General features: G+C 40.1%; 1 protein-coding gene across 1 annotated transcript in view; it reads left to right on the forward strand.

Annotated features, from left to right (window-relative positions):
* CPQ (carboxypeptidase Q) overlaps positions 1-24,033 on the forward strand; it is a 275,759-nt gene that overhangs the window by 80,247 nt on the left and 171,479 nt on the right. Inside the window, exon 4 of the mRNA XM_034763342.1 lies at positions 21,866-22,073. Coding sequence (XP_034619233.1) covers positions 21,866-22,073 — 208 coding nt within the window. The remainder of the gene's footprint in view (positions 1-21,865; positions 22,074-24,033) is intronic.

The raw sequence follows: 24,033 nt of genomic DNA on the forward strand, positions 1-24,033 counted from the left end.
GAAAAAAAAAAAAAAAAAAAAGCCGCGATCCCGATCTGCGGCGGCAATTCGGCGGGAGGTCCTTCGCTCCCAGGCGGAGTGAGGGACCATCCGCCGAATTGCCGCCGAATACCTGGACGTGCCGCCCCTCTCTGCAGCTGCCGCCCCAAGCACCTGCTTGACAAGCTGGTGCCTGGAGCCGGCCCTGGCTTTCAAGGAGGGAGGGAGAAAGGGAGGGGAGACTGACGACATGTACCCAAAACCACCCGCGACAATGTTTTTGCCCCACCGGGCATTGGAAACTTAAGCCAGAATTCCAATGGGAAGCAGGGACTGTGGGATAACTATACACAGGGCACCACTCTGTGAGTCGATGCTAGCCATAGTATTGAGGACGCATTCCGCCAACCTACTGTGCTTAGTGGGGACATACACGATCGACTATATAAAATCACTTTCTAAAGATTGACTTCTATAAATTTGACCTAATTTCCTAGTGTAGATATACCCATAGAAAAACTAGAAGGATCATCTGAATTAAAGCCAGGAATTCGGAAGTTCTGTTTCTGGCTTTGCAACTGAATCACTATGGAGCCTGGGGTAAGTCACTTACTTAATCTGTTTCCCTGTTTGTAAAATAGGAAAATACTTAAGCATGTTATAAGGATTAATTTGTGTTTGTGCAGTGTTTGAAGAGGTGAAGGAGTTGTTATTAAAAAGTCAACACTTATCATATGTTACTATGTGGTAATATCTAATAATACCTAATTATTTCTCTGTATTTAAACTAGGAAATAATCATGCAATCAGATATCACAGCATGGGTGCTGTTGGTATATATTACCTTTCAACAGTAACCATGATAAGTGCTGAGTATAATTATTATTGGTTCTTGTCACAGATTAATGTGTGTCCGTATACATCTCTGTCTGCATATTCCATTTTGCTTTATAAACACCATTTTGATTGTAAATTGCACTGTGCCTTCACTATTGCATCTTGGACTGGGATATTCAGGTGTTAGCAGCAACTCTATGTGCCTACTCTCAGAGGGTTAGCAGTGGAGCGCAATCAGTCATGATTAACCTGGATGGTCTTCCATTCAGATGGAAGCAACCTAGAACCTAGAATGAGCCCAGGGGAACCACTTTTTCAGTCTACTCTTCAGGTGAGCTGTAACCAAAAAACAGATCACCTGACAAGGGATGTGAAACCACTGAGGGGCTGCTCTTAGCAAGGGCTCTCTCTCACTGGGCAGGAGGAGACAGCAGTTCTTGGGACTCTAAAAGGACTGACCAAAACCCAAAAGGCTCGGAGAGCCGTTAGGGAGGGTTTTTCATGCAGGATTTTTTTTCACAGATCTGTGTATCTTTTGTGCTTTGTCTATGAATAAAATCTGATTTGGTCTAGAAATTCCTTTGCAAGGTCTGGGTGTTCCTTGCTTTAACTGTCATGTAGTCTCCAAAGGGTGAAACAGTAATCCAGAGGGTTCGTGGCTCTGGAACTTTTGGGAGCATGCAATTGCTACTGGGGAGGCTTGGGACAGCCAGCATTTCCTTCAGGGTCTAGACAGTTGGAATGCAGAGTTCCCATATCTCAGGAAAGGATGCTAAATAGAGGATCTGGATCCCGAGACTCTGCCTAGAAGCCCAGAACTTGAGGAGTGATGAATCTGTCCAGACCTCACTAACCTAGAAGCAAATGGGATCCAAGTTTTGGGTCTATTACAGCAACCTAGTGAGCATCCACAAGGGGCCACTGATCCAAGGCTGTAACAATACTATATGTAGGGCCCTACCAAATTCATGGCTATGAAAAATGTGTCACGGAATGTTAAATCTGGTCTTTTGTGTGCTTTTACCCTATATTAAACAGATTTCATGGGGGAGACAGTTTCTCAAATTGGGGTCCTGACCCGAAAAGGAGTTTCAGGGGGGTTGCAAGGTTATTTTAGGATGGCTACGGTATTGCCACTTCTGACTGAGGGCCAAGATCTGCTGGCAGCAGCGCAGAAGCAGGGTGGTAATACCTTGCCATGCCACCCTTACTTCTGCGCTGCTGCTAGTGGCGGCTCTGCCTGCAGAGCTGGGCTCCCAGCCAGCTGCCACCGCTTTCCAGATGCCCAGCTCTGAAGGCAGCACCGCCACCAGCAGCAGTGCAGAAGTAAGGGTAGCAATACTATAACCCCCACACACAATAACCTTGCGACCCCCCCACAACTCCTTTTTGGGTCATAACCCCTACAATTACAACATCATGAAATTTCAGATTTAAATAACTGAAATAATGAAATTTATGATTTTTAAACCCTATGACCGTGAAATTGACCAAAATGGATTGTGAATTTGGTAGGGTCCTAACTATATGATGCTTCTTCCTTTTCTTCAGCATTCATAACACTGGAAAGTAGAAGTAGTACAGCCCAGAATGTCAGAGAGAGTTCTTTGTTTCAAACTTACCAAAGACACTATGTGACTAGACATACCCATGAGAAAACTAGCATAGCTATTTGGAATAATGAGTGCAGCTGCAATTTACAATGTTAGAAGCCTAACTGTTCTTCAGTAAAACTTGCTTAGGGCCGGATTCCTTTAACCCTTTATTTATATTGAGTAGTACCTACTCCACAAATTTCCCATTGAGTCAATGGAACCACTTAGGTAAGATAAAAGTGTCAGTCTCTGGCCCTTAGGGGCAGTCAACCAAACCACATTGCAAATCATTGCCTATAGTAGCCTGTAGGCAATGCTTCTTCTATATGAAGGTTTTCAGAGGCCAGAAAAGGGAGTCCCATTTGTACATATTAAATGAAGAAAAAAGTTAATGCAACAATGGTCATAAATTTAAATAAACAAATCAAAAAATTAAAAGCTAAGTCTCTCATAGTAATACTAACTCATCTGCATGACACATTTTGCTGTATAGTGAATAGTATGTGGAATGTGGGTGACTGTTACAATGTAGAGCTAACTGATTATAGAAAACCTGAACTATGATTAAAAGCGCAATGTTCAGCTTGACACATTTCATACAACTACTGGGTAATAAAGGACGTGTTCGTGAAACCTGAGAGACTCATGGATTTTGGCTTGAGTGTTCATTTGACTAAAAATTCGTACCAGCAGTATGTTGTTTGTCATGTGCTATCATTCATTCGTTATTCTCTACTAGATCTGGGTAAGCAAGTAAGTAAAAACCATTTATTCATGTCTGACTATTGGTGACATGCATCAGAGCAGTATTTTCAAAAGCCTTCTTAGTCCATCAGTAGCTTCGAGCACTCAGTGGCTGACTTCCCAATGGTTTCTGCACACCATTTATCCACCTCTTTGCTGGTCCATCCCCTACTACAATGACCTAACACTTTTGCTTCCATGATAACTTTCTTGAGGTTATTTCCATCACTATACCTGATGTGACCAAAGTTTGTGCCTGTTCATTTTTGATAACAGGGTCTGCTTCTCTTCAATAATATTTCTAACATAAGCATTAATTTTCTTTTCTGTCCAGAAGATATTCAAGAGTCTTTGCCAGCACTATATCTCAAAGGCTTCAATTTTTTCTTGTCAGCAGAATTAATTTCTTGAAGGTACAAAGATTTGACTGGTGAAAAGCTTAATTTTTCCATAGCGACTTACAGATGTGAATAGTGGGAAATCAGTGTTGCTGACAAGATGAAAATTGAAGTAGAGCTGGGTGGAGAGAGGTAATCCCTTTTTGTGGAGGATTTTGACATTTTAAATTTTGGTTTAGTTCAGATTTGGAACACCCTCCTCCCCCCTCAATTTTGAAATTCCCTGCAAAAGGGAATGGATCCCTAGCTCTGAGACAGACTGCCTGGGGAGCTGTCAAGCAGCCAGGCAGGTGAGCTGGCAGGAAACCAGACAGGTTTTTAAACCTGTCTCTGTTCTGTCGAAACTTTGTTGAAATTGAACTGTCCTCGCAAAACATTTCAAATTTGACAAATCAGCAAATTCAGATGAAAAAATGCTTTGATCCACTTGCATTCTCTAGTTTTGAAATTTTGTCATCCAATTACAGAGCAGAAACAATGTTACATGACTTGTACCCAATCTCACACCACAAATAATACATATGGACAGATGAAACAAACAGTTGAAAGAACAACATAGGCTGCAAACTGTCCCTATAAATTATTTAATGAATACTTGTGAATGATATACATTCAGGATTGACTTGTAGAAATCACGATAGGTTTCTGAACAGGAAAAAGAACAAAATTTGCAAACAAATATTATTTTCAGTGAATAATTTAGCGAGTTCTACTATGAAGTATTTTCAAGTATATAGTGCAGAATATTTTACAGTGATGGATTTTATTTGATTGACAGCAAGACTTAAATTCTACATATGGATATTTATTTGTAAAATATAGTTGTGCTTCTAAAATTATAAGTTGCAGCTTCTAAAGTAAAAACAACGAGGAGTCCTTGTGGCACCTTAGAGACTAACAAATTTATTTGGGCATAAGCTTTCGTGGGCTACAACCCACTTCATCAAAAACATACTCAAACGTGAAACTGCAGAACTGGAATTAATTTGCAAACTGGACACCATCAGATTAGGCTTGAATAAAGACTGGGAGTAGTTGGGTCATTACAAAACCTAAACCTAATTTCCCCAATACTAATTTCCCCCTACTGTTACTCACACCTTCTTGTCAACTCTCTGAAGTGGGCCACTCTCATTACCACTTCAAAAGTTATTTTTCCTCCTTGGTATCCTGCTGTTAATTAAATTGTCTCATTAGACTGACCTCACACTTGGTAAGGCAACTCACATCTGTTCATGTATTTATACCTGCTCCTGTATTTTCCACTCCGTGCATCTGATGAAGTGGGTTCTAGCCCACGAAAGCTTATGCCCAAATAAATTTGTTAGTCTCTAAGGTGCCACAAGGACTCCTCATTGTTTTGTCTGATACAGACTAACATGGCTACCACTCTGAAATCTGTCACTAGCCAAGCTTCTAAAGTAGACACTCAAATATCCTCATAAATTGCCTATTCATATTATGCATGAGTGTATATCTGTAATCTTAAGATGCCATTGACATAGTTTTTGTATTTAATTTCAAGAGGTAAAAATTGCCCTGCTTAGTGTTTCATGAGACTTTAGGTCTTGTATCTCATTGACGTGAATAGGCAGGGGAGAAGAAAGCTCCACCTTTTGCTTTTGTTGTTTAGCTGGAGAAGTGTTCTGCAGCACTTTGTTCTCCTAATGTTAAATTGGTGCTGTCTTGAGTGTGTCTGTGTGTGTAACTGTCTCATTGGAACACTCTTTCCTGCACTTAAATTTTCCTAGCAGAAACCCGAGACCAAAAGTCTCTGACCCCCATGTCATGTAGAGAGAACATACAGTTTTTCCATCTTCCACCTCTACAATTCTTATATCAGAACTCTACTAGGCATGCTTGGCTTTCTCTATCTGTCCTACATCTGACAATCTTATTGTGGTCTGGAATCTTTTTTATGCCCCTGAAGGGCATGTCTAGACAGCAATCACGGGATGTGATTGCAACTCATGTAGACAAACCAGAGCTATCTTTAATCTAATCTGCACCAGCCTGCCCATAACCCTGGGTGATTACTTGCGAAGCAAGACCACAGTAAAGTGCCTGCTGCTGCAGCTTCATGGCTCCAGGGTGCAAACTAGCTAGATTTTGAACATACTGCTTATCAAGATGATTATCACCATTTTACATTCTAATGCAAAACACTAGTCCACCTCTGATTCTTAGAAAACATTTTCCTCAGCAAGTTGGATGAACAAGTGCATGGAAAGAACATTTCTTTGATTTGGACAGTCTTTTCCTGCTCTCTCTTAACAAAGGAAAACAAATCAAATAAAATTTAAGAGGAGGATTGATACATGTCCTGCTCTTCCTTCAACTAATGTTGAAGGTTCTAAAGGTCTCAAAGATTAAAAAGGAAGAAAGAACAAAGATTTGTGGTGAAGTTCTTCAATCAATCTTTTAAAAGAATTAGAAAAAGACAAAAAAGCACCAGAGAATGGGTTCCCTATCCAACAGCAGTGCTTCTTTCCTTTTTGAGGAAGGGAAACTTTCTGACTCTGAGCTCGAGTATTCGTAGCGTGAGGTACATGGTAGGTTGTTTTCTTCTGAATCTTCCAAGACCACGTTATAGGTTATTAGCACATTGGACGTTCAGCCTGAGGCAAAGAAATCAAGAGAAAAGAAAGACAATATGAAAATCAAGTCAGACAGCAAAGCTAGAAAGCATTTCCTCTCAGGTTCAAAAGGGGAGCTTTTAGATTTCTTTATGTTCATCCCCTTGTGCAGCCATAGCCACTGAGATGAAATGACTGGATAAGGCCAGAAGACCCAGTAGGAAAATCCAAAAGATCTGCTCAGTAAAGAAAAGCAAATTGAACTCTCGCTCTCCTTCCAAAGATCAATGCTGCTGTTGTCTTTCTTGTGAGAGGGAGTCTGCAGACTTCTGCTTACAGCAGAGTGTTTCTTAAAATGAAATATTGAGATGTTTTCTCTAGCCATCTAAATGCTTTGCAGGGGTTTCTCACCATGGACAAATGATCCTGTTACATAACTATATTCTTTATCGCTGAAAATGAAAGCTCGGATCCATGTTGCAGAAAGTATCTGCTGTTGTACCTCTTGTTTCGGGTAAGCATTGACTTTTTGATTTGTTTCTAAACCCTCTGGCCCAAACATAGTACTCAGGAGACATCTGTGGCTAAGGTTGTGGAAGTGGCAATTCCTCAGCCAAACAGTTACTTAGTGCACCTACCATTTCCACCTATTGAAGAAAATCTCTGCCTCAGAAGAAGAAACTTTCAGGTTTATTCTATATATCTTTGTAGTTCTCACAATGTCCTAGTTTTCAAGGCTTTGAACACATTTTCCAGAAAGTCCCCAAATCTGATTCACAATGAAACTGCCAGGGAATTTCCTGTCTTCTATAGATCCCAAATTGATCGCCAGAATAACTCACAGGACATTCCTGAGGAACCTTTCTCCTTTCTGTCATTTTTACTATAAAACCTTTCTGCATTTCCCAGTCTTTGCTTAAGACCATAACAAGCTCACTGGAGGAACTATGCTGCTATGAGGAGATCTCTGGACTTCATCTAGTTTAGAATGTCAAAATTTTAGGAGCAAAATCCTGTCCTCCAACTCCCAAGAAAATAACAAGAAGGAAACTTCAATAGTTCTATGAAACCAGGTGCCTTCTTTCAGTGAAAGGGAGAATGTGGTGCTCGTTCAGACTGGCGATTGAATATTTTTTCACTTTGTTCTGCCTGCCATCCTTCCTCACTGCTGACGATATGCTAGTATTATAAAGAAAGTTAATGTAATACTATAACAGGCTTTAAACAAAAGGCTTGCATCTAAAAGGAACTTTTTTTATTTACAATAGATTTCAAGGTTTGGACTTTGAAAAGTGACAATAGAAGGGAAAAACGCTTTTCTAGATTCAATCATTTTATCTAGATGTAACATATATATATATAACACGTGTGGGGGGAGGGATAATTCAGTGGTTTGAGCATTGGCCTGCTAAACCCAGGGTTGTGAGTTCAATCCTTGAGGGGGCCACTTAGGGATCTGGAGCAAAATCAGTATTTGGTCCTGCTAGTGAAGGCAGGGGGCTGGACTCAATGACCTTTCAGGGTCCCTTCCAGTTCTTGGAGATAGGTATATCTCCATATATTATTATATTATATTATTATATACTTTAGTGAGATATGTTTCCCTGCCTATTACCACTGAATAACTTATCTCTTTATTGAAGAACAAGCTTGTCAAATAAGTGTAACATGCAGTGCTACATACTTTTATCACTTTGAGCAAATATTGATGATCATTCAAGCATTTATTTCACTCTACCTTACATGAACTACCTAATAATTGAGTTAGTGCTCTTAACATGGATCTACTGAAGTTTACTCTTTGAGGGGCAATTAATGGCACACACTCCTATAATACATTTTTTTTTATTAGAATACATGTCATCCTCTTATACTGAAGATTCTTTAGCTTAATATAGAGAATTTTGCTGGGATTTTTTTCTTGCTAACTAGAACAAAAATGAGTTTAATATTCCATAGAAATGAAAGTATATATCAGTGTGGGATGCATTTACAAAACAGAGATGTTTGTAATTGGATTGTCTTTTCACAAAAGAAAGCAGCCTACTGGATGAGGTTCTGGTTGCTGTTTTTGTTTTGTTTACTGCTTGGTGAGATATTGGATATTAATGTAGGCTTGAAGGGCCACTTATTAGTGGAACTAGATCTTCAGTTTCCAACCTGTAACTTCAAACACTTGTTCTTCCTTCTGGCTGCTCATCGAAACATAGAGTTTATGAGATCTGATCTTTGCTTCCACTGAAGTCAATGAATATTTTCTCCTGGATGTCAGTAGAATCAGGATTAAACCCATATATAGCAGGGCATACAAGATCACTGAATTATCTAGTCTTGTATATATTTTGTACATTTGCTCTATTATTCCCACTAATGGCTGTACTTCCCCTTGTTAAATATCTGCAGTGATGATGCCTTGGATGCTTGGTAGCCTGTTCCACTGCATCGTTCTTATTCTTAAGGACTTTTCCTGTTACCTAGCCTAAACCTTTTCCTTCAGTGTTAGGATATTGTTCTTTCTCCTGGCATCTTCTGAGACTGAAGAATTCCTTTCCTTCATTTATATTGTTACCTTTAAGGATTTTTAGACTGCACTCATGTGCCCCTGAGTCTACTGTTTCTAGACTATAATTATATCTCCACTGGGCCCTGCCCACATTACCAAACATGTTAGCTAAAATTGTTCCTGAGTGTGTTTCTGCATAACATGGGTTTATGCATCTGCACTGCAGTGCTTATGAAGAGGCACTGACAGTGAATGCTGCTCTGAATGCTGTTCAGTGTGGATAGAGGAGGGGAGAGGAAAAACCCCATTCATTTTCCACCTCAGAGACAACCCCCAACAACCAGACCGCCATAGCCCCTTTTCTCTCATTTACCCTCTATTTACCTTTTGAATTGTTCTGATTGGAGGCGTTTGTCTCTCAGCAAAGTGGAACCCCCTTTCCTATCAGTTCCTTCAGTGGCACCAAGCTAATCTACTTCCCTGTCAGTTCTTTGAAAGCGGCCCATTCTCCCATCTTTCAAGAGGGTGGGATACCTTATCTGACCCTCCCCTCAATACTCTATACCATACAACAGGGGGATTCAGATGCCAAATATCCTCCTGTTAGTGCCTATATGCTTTACTATAGGAAACCTTGACCAAACCACTTCCCCCGCATTGGCTAGCGTTATCCACAACCCTAGTGCAAATCTGCACGTGAGAACATAGGAATGGGCCCCTATGTGGTGGAAGCTGTGTTTTCTCTATCCATGTTTTTGTAACATGGTTGCCTCCTATCTATAGTAGTGAACTTTGTTAAATGAAGATGGTACTGAGGACCCTGTGTGATAATAGTTAAGTTTTCTAGCTAGCTTACGTTTAGTTTTCTTATATTTTGTTAGCCTATGTTGTTAGTTTTTGTCAAATTCTCTGCCATCCAGATACTGAAGATGTCACGCAGTTGGGTTCTGTTTATCTTTCTTCGAGGTGTATGATTGACATTTTTTCACACAGGTTTTTTAATCTGTTCTCCTGTGTGGGGTCACTGAAGATATAAACAAGGATCCTGCATTAGGCCTTGGAAAGCCAAGAGATAAACAAACAAAAAGTACAGACAGAAGCCTCACAGCTGCTGGACAGTTAAGTCTGTCAGCAGCATTCCCCTCAGAATCCCACTGTTGGTATACCCAGGGAGGGTAACTTTCAGCAGGCAGCTGCATTCCCAGAGGGTGGTAGAGATATAAACTCAGGAGGAAGAAGACTGGGGTAGCTCATGATAGGAGACTAAGAAGGCCAAACAGGTGTATTACTTAACTGACTCCCTTAAGGAACTGTCACTGCTGGAAGATCATCCTAATGACCATAAGATGCAGAAAGCATGATCTGAAGTATGGCTGATGTGAACTTCCATTTTATATTGAAGACTGAATTGGGTTGTGAAGATTTTTCTTCCTCCCTGGTACAACAGTCCTTACAGTTCCTGTACTGACTCCATGTGATATGGTTCCCGTTTGGCAGCTTTACCATTGATAATTGCTCTCTGCTCTTTGTTTGTCAAACCATATCTAATCTATGCTGTAGCTTTTAAAAAATCTATCTGGTTATTATATAATTCCTTTGGGTATGTGGCACTAAAGAAAATGCTTTAGAGAAATACAAATATGTATTCACTGCATTCCCTTGGTCTAGTAAATCAATAATTACATCAAAGCTGTTAGATTTGCTTGGCAGAGCCTAATTTTAATGAACATATAGTGTTGGATACATGTATGCTTCCCAAATCTTAATCATAATGGAATTCATGTGGTAAAGGAACTGATACCCTACTCTTTTTTCAATGAAACATTTGCCTGCTTAAGGCTTATGAGATCTGGCCCTGAGTGTCTCATACTGTTTGTTAGGATTTTCCAAATACTTTCACAGATACTGCATCAATTAAATGTTAGTTCAAAATAATCTTGAAAGGGTTATGTAACATACAGTACAAAGTGAGTAATCTGTCCCTGATAACAGGAAACATTACCTTCGCACATGGTAGTACAAGAGTCTTATTATTTATTTTAGCAACCAGTAATCTGCTGCGATCAAAGTGCATTGTGGGGAAATGCCACATGTTTGGGAACTGGGGAACAACTATCAACATATTAACATCTTCACAGGTTTATAAATGGAGGCAAAAGTGGGGCCTTCAGCTAGGATTTATTAGCAAATCTGAACATGTAAGAAAAGAAACCAGATCTTTCTCTCCCATCGTTGTTCTGTAGTGTTAATGGGAATAAAAAATAGTAAAAGCTTATTTTTGTGCTCTGAACTCAGCAGATAAGACTCAGTGTGTATATACAGAGCAGACCTACTGATTGAGACTGGTCAAAAAATATACAAAAGTATTTTTGTTAGGTTTTGAAATTTTCTGTTACAATTTCATCAATTTTTTAAAAAAATTGTATTTTTCAGTTATGAAGATTTTTGGTTTTGTAAAAATCCCATTGTGTCACTAAGCTGACAAATCAAACCTGACAAAAACCAAGGTAGAAATAACCCCCAAATTCAGTAAATATAGAAAAATTAACAAATAAATGAAAAAGCTCCCCCTGTAGTCCACATGAGAAATGGTGACTACTGAACATGCGCGCGCACACACACATACACACAACTAGCAAGCAAAACTTTTCTCTCAGAATCTCTGTCAAATGTTCTAAAAAAGAAATCAATTATTTTTTTCTATTTTTTTACCTTGAACATCTTTGAGGTTTTTTTAAAAAGGACATTTCTCAAAGAAAAATGCTTTTATGGGAACAATTGGCTATCTCTATTGTTGCATAATATGACACTTAGGCCATTCTAGCCAGGACATGTTTCTGGGGTTGGGGGTTTGGGAGAACATAGGCCATTCTCCATGGGATGCATATAGCATACAGTGAGCGGGCTCCCTTTTACAAGGGGATCCCTGATTGGGTAGTTAGCCTTGCCTGTAGGAGGAACTGAGATTGACTGCCTGTGGGTTGGAGCAGTCTGCAGAGAACCTGCAGGCAGGGAGTTGGTCTTTCTTGCTTCTCTTGCATTCCACACTTCAGATTTTGCTGCTTAATTTATTGAAATTCTGTTGTTTTGACAGATGCACCCTATGCATGCCCAGTATTAGGTCACGTCTTTTCTGGGTTATCATTACTGTGTGTTTGTTTTCTGCACCTTCCATCCCTCACAAAATGCAGGATCTGTAATGGAGAACTGCAGGCACTAAAAGGGTATGATCCTATCAATGAGAACTGATGTACTTGCTATGGGAATACGCAACTAACTTGCAACTCATTCTTCTCAAGATTTTTTTTTAATTAACTCACTAATCATCATCATCATCATCATCATCATGCCCCTTTGTGTAAAGTTCCAGGCCAGCTATTTTATCACTAATTTCTGTGGGACTGCCATATTGAATGAGGGTAGGGTCCTGTGAAAAAAATAGTATGTGATCATATAATTAGACTATATCACAATGCATGTACAGAAAGGTGCTGAATTGAAGTGGTACAGGCAACCTTAATTCTGGCATTTCCTAACTTCTGAGTGCTTGACTTTGCAATCTGAATGTTTTTCATATAGTTGTGTGTATAATGGCTGAAATAAATTATTGTAAACATTCTAGTGTTCATGCCATCAGTTTGTTTCCTTCTCCAACAGGATAGGCAATCTATGGCACGTGTGCCAAAGGCAGCACACGAGCTGATTTTCAGTAGCACTCACACTGCCTGGATCGTGGCCACTGGTCCGGGGGGCTCTGCATTTTAATTTAATTTTAAATGAAGCTTCCTAAACGTTTTAAAAACCTTATTTACTTTACATACAACAATAGTTTAGTTATATATTTATAGAAAGAGACCTTCTAAAAACATTAAAATGTATTACTGGCACGCGAAACCTTAAATTAGAGTGAATAAATGAAGACTCGGCACACCAGTTTTGAAAGGTTGCCAACCCCTGTTCTACAATTTTAGTGGAGTTTTTGTAAAGACACATCTACCCTTCCACCTAGAGTATGATATTATAAGGCCTTGACTTGAGAGGCATTTTCTTTGGCAGCATCTGATTGAAGTTTGAAACAGTGCTTTCTATGAAGCTTGTTTCTTGGGCATTTTAGGTTGCTCTTGGAGATAAGGATTAGCAATCAAGAAACAAAGTAATGGGCTGTGGAAGGTCAAATACTCCAATACAAATTGTCAGAACTGACTTCTGCAAGGAGCACTGCAGCAGTACATCTGTTCTTCCCCATCCTTTAGTGACTCCATATTGGTCTATTTTACCCAGAATGGACAGCAGACTAATTAATTAAATGGCAATTTCTTTTTCTTTTTTGTTCTTTTGTTTTTTTTCCCTTTCTACCATTCTTTTGATATGTGCCATGTCTGTCTTTTTCTAGTTCTATTTCCTTACACTCATGTAGTGAAAATTATTGTCAGAGCCTCCTGAATTTCCTCTGCTAGTTTCCTTAACACTCAAGCATCTCATGAATTGGTATGTATTTGGATTTTTTTTAAAATTCTTTCATTTTTTGTTTTTTCTTAGCTCATTCTTGTCAACTGTTCAGGATGCTCATGCATATACTGAGTGAAAAGCATGACTTTATACTACTTTTATTAGGTTTGTAAAGGACAAATCTTGCTAGATGCACTTACCTTCATCTACCAATTCTAACTACAAAAAAGAAATTAACTGGGTAGATCTAGCATCTCAGGACTTATAGTAATCTATCAAAAAAGCACCTGTCATAGTGGTATCTAAGTGCTGCAGGAGTTAATGTACCATAGACTCTTACAAAAATAATTCCTATTTTTCCATTGGATGAGAGCACTGTCACATTGATAGGACTTGCTGATGAATAATAAACTAAGATAAAGGATATATGGTAGTGGATCAAGTTGAAGGTGAGTGTTGCCTACCTACAAGTAGGAAGTTTCAAGAATTGGTGTTAGTCTGGTTTTGTTTAATACTGTTGCCTCTCAATTAGTCAATATTCATGGCATTGCCAGGTTGTTTCCATTATGAGAAGAAATTGATGATAGTCAGGTACTTTCTGTGGTGTAATCTTGTTTATTTACAAAGAATGTACCCAGAGTCTCATTTCCCTTAACACAATAGAAACAAACAGCATACCATTTTCTTGCTCCCAGCTTCCAAACTTGCATTTCCAGTGAGTTCTGTGCTCCAGGAAGCTCAGTCTCTCTTTTCCTTCTCAGGACCATTCTCACAACTCACTTCTCTGCCAGTCTCCTGACTTTCTCTGCTTTCTGCCTCACATGCACAGCTTGCTTAACCATCCCGTAACCCCTGCATTTGCAGTCAGTTCCAGGGAAACCCTTCCTGTGTTGGGTCTTGCTCTTACCACAATTTACCAAGGATTGTGGTGGATTCTCTATCACTGGCCATTTTAAAATCAAGTTTTTCTAGAGGATATGCTCTAGATCAAACAGGAATTAATTCAGGGAAGTCCTATGGCCTGTGTTATACAGGAGACAAGACTAGATGATCAGTGTCCCCTTCTAGTTTTATCTATGCATCTCTGCACAAATCTTGCCAGATAGCCCAGTGCCTTGGGTGGTGGCTTGTACTTTTTCAGCTACCACTATGTAAAAGGGGTTTAATTGCTCCTTCCATTTAACCTGAATGAAGCATGCTTTGCACACCCATTGACTTTAACCAGCTTTGTGATCGACTACTAATCAAAGATTTGCTTGATGGTAGCCATTAACACCTTCCAGTCTAACAATATGTTTGATCTAGGATTGGGAGTATACAGCACTGTGGCATTGCCTCATTTTCAGGTTGATGATGCTTAGAGTCCATAACTTGCACCTTTTGAGACAGTAGCAGAGTCTGATTCTAACTGAGCTAGTTGCTTGCCAGGGGATTTCTTGTCTGCCAACAGCAAATTAAGCTTGTTATGCGTACTCTGCTGCTTTAAAAAAAATAATTCTCAGCAACACAGAAGTTAGTTGAAAAAGCTAATGGTTCCCATCTAAAAAAATTTTAACAGTGGAGAAAATAGCTTGTGGATGTAGCCAAGGTTAACTTTACCTGAAAATGTTAGAGTACCCATGAGGCTCTAGGGTGTATACATCTTAATTTGTCATCTAGAAACTTTAGTCACGCTTACAGAGCAACTTCTAGGATGGAGCATCTGAAGGAAATGTAATCACTATTTATATTGGAGAAACAAATATGCTTTTAGTTTTTAGTTGAACATTTGGGAAATCACAGTAGAAGAAAAATCAATACAGGTTGTGATAAAACTGAATTATGACAGTGCAGTGTATGCTGCCTATCGGTGCTAAGAAACAATGCTGCCAGGAAACCCAGGTGAATGGATTCATTAAAATGTGAGGGTTTTGAAATGGTTCTTGATTTTGTATCACTTGTTGCACTGCGTGCTTTCTCAGAATGTGAATAGATATAAGGGGAGTTGTCACTTATCTTTCATCTCGGTTATTTTTTGGAAACTCTCATCATCAGCATCCCTAGTAAAGCCCCAAACACACCACAAAATATTAAACATAATTTCTAGCACTGTAGCTGAAAATTGTTATTATTTGAAAATGTGTTTTTTATGTCTGCTCATACTTTTAAAATGTATTATTTTTTGTGACATTACAGTATGGTAAAGGACAAAACAGAAATAATTATGCAAGGTCTGGGCTAATGAGTCAAAATGTGTATATCCTACCCAGAGAGGATGGTATAGTACATTAAACACAGACTCCTTTGGCCATTAATCTGGATTCTGCCATCTTTCTATTATTCCAAAGTACTGAGTCCCATGCAGTGTTACAAGTAGGGCGGTACAGTCCAGCACGCCGTACTAGTAAGATATTTATAGCCCGTACTCCATATCGGAAAGACACAGGAAGAGACACAGGAGGAGCTGTACCGCCCCCAGCCCTTCAACGCAGCTGTGTCTCCTGAGTCCTGTCTGGGGTCTGTACAGCAGCCCTGCAGGAGGACAGGGCTGGGGGTGGGACTGCTCCTTTTACCGCTGTGATTCCAGAGAACCCAGCGGTTCAGAAGTCTCTGGTGCAGCGGGAGGAGGCCAGAGGCGCCCCCCCCCCCCGGCAATGTGGGATGGATCATGGGGGGGGCAGAGAGAGAGCGTGGAGCCCCAGGCTGGGGGCGGGGCATGGAGGAGTCATGTTGGGAGGTCACATGCCCCCTACTTTAGCTGGTGCCGCGTACTGGTAAGAAATGAATTCTACTTGCACCACCGGTCCCCTGTAATGTAACTGTATACATCTTTTCAGATGAGAACTTAAATTGAAATCACGTTAGCTCTACATGGACCTATGAGACCCTGTGGCATTTCTTGTAAGATCAGGGATTTACCTAAGCACTTTGGCCAAAATACGTTCTTGCTTCCTTGTTGTACATCGTGCTGCCTCACATTCAGATGGCTGAAATTTAGTGGTGGGTGAAGTGTCTCCCTTTGCATATAGGACACAACACTGCTGTTATTACTTAGGCAAAATACTATTAACTTAGTTTAATCTTTTCAACTGAATACAGAGTTTTGACCTAATGGGCTGCGGAACTGGGATGGTAGGGTCTGATTCAGCAAAGTATTGAAACATGCTCTGCTGAATCAGGACCATAGTTTTGAATAGTATTTTGAGCCCTTTAGGACGAAACTACTAAACTAATTGAAAAGGACACCATCAACTTACATATCCCAGTTCTGTTTGAAAATTTTGTACTCACTATAGTTACAAGTAACAATGAAGATTATTAAGTATCAGAGTGGTAGCCGTGTTAGTCTGAATCTGTAAAAAGCAACAAAGGGTCTTGTGGCACCTTTAAGACTAACAGAAGTATTGGAGCATAAGCTTTCGTGGGTGAATGCCCACTTCCTGTGGCACCTTTAAGACTAACAGAAGTATTGGAGCATAAGCTTTCGTGGGCATTCACCCACGAAAGCTTATGCTCCAATACTTCTGTTAGTCTTAAAGGTGCCACCAGACCCTCTCTTGCTAATGAAGATTATTGTAGCTCAAAAAATCTTGAGGACCAATAATTGTGCATTTTACAGCAATGTGTGTTTAGTCACTGAAGACAGTCTCCCCTCGTATTTGTGCAGGTCTCTTATCCCCATTGTGGCATAAAAACATTTTAAAAGAAATAGGAAAATGTGATTAGAAAGGTAAAAAAATTTGGTTGGGGAAGGGGGCCTCAATACCTCTAATACTAAAACAACATTAGTTCTTTCTAAAATTGATGGTGTTCCTTAAATGTTTGTTCTAAAAGCACAGTGTTATCAGTGTAGTGTGTTTCATTAATGTTGTCTAGATTGCAAGAGGCTTTTTTATAGACTCATATGAGAAACATTGGAAAGATCTGTCCAAGTAATCAACTTCATTCCCTAGCCATTGGAATTTTTTCCCTCAATAGTATTTTCTAGTGTTTTTATCCAGTCTGGAAGAATTTGAGAAAGTAGCATTTCTCTTCTGAATTCTTGCTAAATGTGTGAGATTAGTTTCATGTAAACATACTCGACTCTTACAAATTGCATGCTTAATTGCTAAATACAGTACTAACCTTTCCAAGAGTGAGGCATTTTTAACATGCAAAATATATATATCTATATATATACTACGCAGAAAATGGTCAGTATGTATGTCCATGATCTGGTTTGAAAGCAGCAATAAAATCTGTCCTTCCAACCTTACCTCACTAGTTAGAAAGTTCATAAAAACAAGAGTTCGCTTCAAAGTTTTCAGCCTCTCCAGAATCTTGCCTAATAGTCATGGCAGGGTCTCACTGCAATGTTAATATTTGTCATTCCAGTCAGCACTGTATAATTGTGTGACAAATAGTCATAAATAGGGACCACTAAGCACATTGCTTCAAATGGCTTCTTTGAAATTTGGGAATTCCCAAATACATCTGAAATATAAAGTGCTAAAAGCTCTAGCTATTGATGTACAGTTTTGGTCCATAATGACTCTATTGCCTGGTTCTATTTTGTATATTAAAAAATCAGCAGTGGCATGAGACTAAATAAGATCTCATCCTGTTTTTTGAAAACTTTGAGCAAATTTAACGCTGATGTAAACAGGCACTTCAGTGGAGCTATTCCTTGTTACATGAGTCCAGAATTTGGTTTTGTGTGTTTGCATTGTTTGGTCAGCAAATATCTAAGTGAAAGTATTTTATTGCTTACATTGTAGGCAAAATTTAGGGTGTATTGTGTGAGAATTTGTAATTGTTTTGTCTAATTTGACATTTTTTGTTGAACTACTTTTGCTTTATAAATGAGTTGAGTTCATGCTGCCATTTGCAATAATGTTGTTAATATGATGCTTATGAAAAGTGAAGTAGACAAGCATTCTGCCAAGACCAGAGCCAGGTTTTGCTGCTGATGTGGCGGTCTAACTTGAAGTCCATATAATAAAATGATATCTTTCCCAGGCCATTTTATATTATACATGCAAAAACGCTACATTAAAAGAACATTATTAAGATTACATAGTTAATCACTCAAAAATTAAGGAATAGCAGACTAGCAGAGGTCATCTAGTCCAACCCCCTGCTCAAAGCAGTACCAATCCCCAACTAAATCATCCCAGCCAGGGCTTTGTCAAGCCTGACCTTAAAAACTTCTAAGGAAGGAGATTCCACCACCTCCCTAGGTAACCCATTCCAGTGCTAGGGTTTCCTCCTAGGGAAAAAGGTTTTCCTAATATCCAATCTAAACCTCCCCCACTGCAACTTGAGACTTTTCCACTTTTCTTCCTGGTGTAGTAGTCATCAAGTAGCGAATCCTCCAATATTTAAGAAACCACTGTAACGCACTCTAATGCAAAGCTTTAGCAGTGACTTGTGCTTCCTGTGGGTACTCAGGATTATCGGGCACCTCGCTATTACCTGCCCTTAATGTGAGAAAACCTTGTTTGTGCCTGCCGGAGGTCAGCTCCCATGCTCCACAAGCAATACAAGCACTCTCCTCTAGGCCCCCACTGGCTTCACTGGTGGCATATAGAATGCTCCGTGCTGCCAGAGTCTTTCACTGTGGCAGGGGAAGGCTCCAGCGGTGGTGAGCTGCGGAGCCTTTCCCCACATCTGGAGCCTTTCACTGTGGTATGGAAAGGCTCCAGCAGCGGGACACTACATTGCTGACTGTAGATGTGGGAGGCGCTGCTTGGGCACATAGAGGGCTGTGTTCTGGTGTGTCTGTACTCGCCTAAGCAGTGCCTCACTGTCTACACTGCCATTTATACCCATGTTATCTGGGTGCGCAGGTTAGCAATGGGCACATTCAAAGCCTCGAGACCTCCGAGCATCCCCCTGGAGTGTTCAGCCCCTGGTCCACTGGACACTTACACTATTCACAGATTCACTACTTACAAAGAAACCGTGCACCCCAGCTTAACGGTTCGGCCTCAGATACCCAGGCCACTTAACACACAGCAATTAGATCTGTGAAACAAGTTTATGTAAGAAAGCACAGAGATCTAAGTAATAGCAAGTAAAAGTATTGGAAACAAATGGTTACAGATAAAAGAAAATCAACTCATTCTAGAGCCTAGACTTAACTAGCTAGATACTCTCATATCTTGTAGAGTAACGCTGACCAAAATCCTTGCAGTGCTTTACAGCTAGGTTGGCTGAGATCCTCCTTTCATGAGACACGTTGTCAGGTTGCCTCCTAGGTGAAGGACCCAGAATGTTCCTTTGCTCCCTCCACAAGATGTGCAAGTTCCATCCTTTGTCTTTATTCACAAACAGGACACCTCCTGTTGTTGGTTTCATCTTGTAGATTTCTCAACCTCTTCTTCTCTGGCTCAGTATGCAAGTAGGCCTGCATCATGAGACATCCCATACACAAATTACCAGATCAGGAGTTAGGTGTCTGCTACCTCCTGTCTGAAAGGAACATTTCCAAGGTAGATCACCTCCTGGTGGCCTGCCTTAACTCCAAGACCTTAAGAACACACACATTTTAGTATAGATGCATAACTCCATAGGTATTATCCATACATCCATTTCTCAACGATTATGACAATTAGTGGGCTACTGGCTCTCGATAGTGACCTCACACGACACCTTCCAGTGAACTATTATGCATATATCTGACCCAGGGGATCCCTGTAAAACCCTCTGTGCCCTCTGCCAGTTAGGGTGACCAGTCAGCAAATGTAAAAAGTTGGGACAGGAGTGGGGGGCGGTAATAGGAGCCTATATAAGAAAAAGACCCAAAAATCAGGACTGTCCCTATAAAATCGGGACATCTGGTCACCCTACTGCCAGTCAGTTGGCATCAAAGATCTATGGGTCACAGTGACCTTGGCAGTGTTAAGACTAGCCTTGGCAGAATACTATTTTTTTTATTTCTTTGCAATTTGGTGATTAATATCAATTTTTATATATGTTTAAAAACGTTTAACTTTTTATTTTTACAGTTGTGGGAAATTAAGAAGGGGTAGGGTTGGGGTTAGGGCAGCACTGATAGGTGGCGGCCAGGGGTTCCCAGCATTGACCGTGGGGCGGCAAGGGGCTCCCTGCATGGCTGAGGCCCCAGACACTGAGACACAAGGTGTGGGAGAGTCTGTGGTCCTGACCTGGCAGAGCAGAGACCCCCAGACAGGCTGCAAGGAGAAGAACAAGCCCTCGGCTGCTGAACAGTTCCTGACTGGGTAGGAATCCCTTCAGCAATGGAATGGCCTCCCCCACAGTCTAGGGATCCTCCTCCATGTAGTCCTGGCTGGGGTTCTCCACTCTGTCTCACCAGGACCACAGCCTTCCTTGTGCTTGTAGGGATCAGGAGTTGCCGGCCCTGTGGTTGTTCAGGGAGCCCTCTGCAGCACTACTATCACAGCCCTATTCACTCATTCCTGCAGAAGGTTCCCTGCCCTGCCACAGGGCTAGTGACACCTGATCCCTGCAGGCACAAGGTGCGGGGAGAAAGCTGTGCTCACCTGACCTTTACAGATGGATTTTTTTCATCAATTTCAGTGTGTCAGCTGAAATCGATGTTAGCCAACATTTATCATTTAAATTGAATTCTGCCACACTAGTTAAGACAGAATAACTTCCCAAGTGAACGAATGTGAGACAGTCAGATGTTCTGATCTGTTGATACAATGGTTATGAAAGTATACGACCTTACTGTTAAGGTTTTGTGTTAGAGTACAAGTTTGATGAAGGTACAGAGAAGGGCCACTAGGATGATCAGAGGAATGGAAAACCTGTCGTACGAAAGGAGACTCGAGGAGCTTGGGTTGTTTAGCCTGACCAAACGAAGGCTGAGGGGGGATATGATTGCTCTCTTTAAATATATCAGAGGAATAAATACCAGGGAGGGAGAGGAATTATTCCAGCTCAGTACTAATGTGGACACGAGAACGAATGGATATAAACTGGCCGTGGGGAAGTTTAGGCTTGAAATTAGACGAAGGTTTCTGACCGTCAGAGGGGTGAAATATTGGAACAGCCTTCCGAGGGAAACGGTGGGGACGAAGGACCTGTCTGGTTTTAAGATTAAGCTAGATAAGTTTATGGAGGGAATGGTTTAATGGGATAACATGATTTTAGTCAAAGGAACAGCATGCCATTGCTGTTAAATAGTATAATGGCCTATGAGGGTCTGGCTGGAGAATCTTGCCTACATGCTCGGGGTTCTACTGATTGCCATATTTGGGGTCGGGAAGGAATTTTCCTCCAGGGTAGATTGGCAGAGGCCCTGGAGGTTTTTCGCCTTCCTCTGCAGCATGAGGCAGGGATCGCTAGCTGGAGGATTCTCTGCTAATTGAAGTCTCTAAACCACAGGATCTGGGGACTTCAACAGCAGAGTCAAGGGAAAGGGTTGGGACGGCTTTGTGGCCTGCATCATGCGGGAGGTCAGACTAGATGATCATAATGGTCCCTTCTGACCTTAAAGTCTATGAGTTTATGAGTCTAAGTTGGAGTATGTAGAGCTTTTGGATATCTGTTGGAGGGGAAAGTGAAAGTCTTAAGGAGGGTTGGAATGCATCATCAATAGTGTTGTAGACAATATGAAGGTGGAAAGGAATACATCAGTCTTTCCCCTCAACTTCTTATTTCTATTCTTAAGCTTTTGGGTGAATGGGGTGTGCCCTGCTGCAACCTTAACTGCCAGTGAATATAGTTTTATTTACTAATAATTAATTACACAAAACATGCTATGTTAATAACCCTAGACTAGTTAAAATAACCTGCAAAATTAGATCATTAATGCAGTCTTTGTTGTTGTTGTAGCCCTCACACTGGGTGGCAGCAGTACCAATCTGACGTGCCGAAGATTCCTACAGCTTGTATTTCAGTGGAAGATGCCGAAATGATGGCACGGATGTCTTCCCGAGGCACCAGGATTGTTGTGACCCTGAAGATGGAAGCCAAGACCTATCCCGATACTGGTTCCTTTAACACTGTGGCAGAAATAGTTGGGAGCAAGTACCCAGAACAGGTTAGTGTGAATCTGGAAAAAGAGTGACTCATATTTGAAAACTAGTAACTTCCATTTGCCAGCCCATTGCACTCTGTACATGTTGGCTTTAATATTTGCTTTCAAAACAGCAGGTCAAATTCAGCCTTGGTGTAAGGGAGAGTGTGGTACACCTGCATAAGGACTACTAGGTTCTAAGGTGAGAGAGCTCAGGTAAAATATGGAACTTTAACTGCTCCTTTTTATTTTCAGCTATGTCGCAAGTTCATCTTTATGAAAGTGGTGCGTTCCTTATGTGGATATTTGCCTTTAACAAAAACAAAACAAAACTATGTTAACAGAGGTTAAATCCTAATGCTAGTGAAAATATGTAGTGTGTCAAAATAAAAACAAACTACATTTGGCCATGTAGTGCCCTTGAACTTCCTTGTTCATTTACTGATCTGGTAATCTGCACTAGGTCTTCTAGTCAGCGTGAATAAATGAAGTGCTCCTGTAAATACAAAATACTTTGAAGAGAGGTTGTAAACCCATGCAAAGATAAATATCAGTTGTTGAATTAACTTAGTTTTTAATATAAAAAACAATTAGCTCTTTAATGAACTAATTGGTTCTGATCACCACAGTATTTCAGTGGCGTTACTCCGGTGTAAAACTAGAGTAATGTTCTGGTGAACCTAGCTAACTAGCTGCAAGTTCAGTTTAAATGTTAGCTGTTTTGAAATTGAAAGCTACTATCTTAAGGTTTTTTCCACTTTCTCCATTTTTTTAATTTCCAGTTTTATAGCTTAAAATCAGCCAAACCAAATTTGTGGTCGTAGAAAACTTGTGCCTGAGATGTGGCCTTTTTATGCCAAGTTACATCATGGAATACATTTTTTTGGTTGTACATTTATAATGGAAATGCTGATGCAAACTTAATTATGGCAGCACTAGAAATCCCTGCTAAAATCAAGCTACTAAGCCAGAATCCTTTTTTAAACTTCAGTTTTCCAATTTTAATGAAATATAGGAGTACTATATCTTTATCATAGTCTTTTAAAAATCATACTTGTTTCATATTTTTATTTGCTTTAATAGTGTTTTGTCCTTTAATAGTGTTATATCTTTAGCTACGGTTTTGAATTATGACAGCTAGGAACCCTAGAGAGAAGTTGGTGTAATCCTTTTTGCTGCCAAATGATCAAGCTTCTGAAAACTTTGCAATGGCCATTGTGGTTGAGTGGTTAATATGCCATCAGTTATGAATTTAGCTACATGAAATGCAACCTTACTAAACAAAGTCTTAAGTCTTAAATTGTTAGCTGTACCCTAATTTATGTCACGTAAATTTTTAGCAACAGTTCTGAGTAGCTATTGTATTTACCCTTCTGAATCATACTTGATGTATATCAAAATTATAGTATTTCACTGCAAGCATTATAATATCCAAAAATTTTAACCTAAAAGATTTAAAGAAGAAGGCCCATGTATATTCTCTGTGGCTATCTTCACCTGTCTCTTTCAGTAGCCCAACAAGAGAAATGTTCTTGAACTGAGCAGCAAAGATTTTTGAAACATTAGGTGGAGATTTAGTCACAAGTTCCCTGCTGATGTTAATGGGAGTGGTGGCATATACACCTTTAAAATGTAACCCAAGAAACAGAAAATAAAACAAGTGAACATTGCGGGTTTTCAGTACTTGTTTTTCACAGGAGGTTAATGCATGTTTTGCCACCCAAATGATACACTGTTACTCTGGTAAAAACTGGAACCATCTAACTATTCATGCAATCAAATACAATATAGAATTAAACTCTTATGATGCACTTTATGCCAAAGAATCTTGGAATGCATTAAAAACTCGATGGAACAGAAAGGTGCTGTTTTTATGAGCCAAAGTCTCAATTAAAGTTTTGCATTAAAACATTAGCAAATTTGGCCTTCTGAACCTGAGTGAGAAATCAACAGTAGGAGACATAATATTATAAAAACTTCTAAA

The sequence above is a fragment of the Trachemys scripta genome, chromosome 2 (genome assembly GCF_013100865.1).
Source record: "Trachemys scripta elegans isolate TJP31775 chromosome 2, CAS_Tse_1.0, whole genome shotgun sequence".
Taxonomy (NCBI): Eukaryota; Metazoa; Chordata; order Testudines; family Emydidae; genus Trachemys; species Trachemys scripta.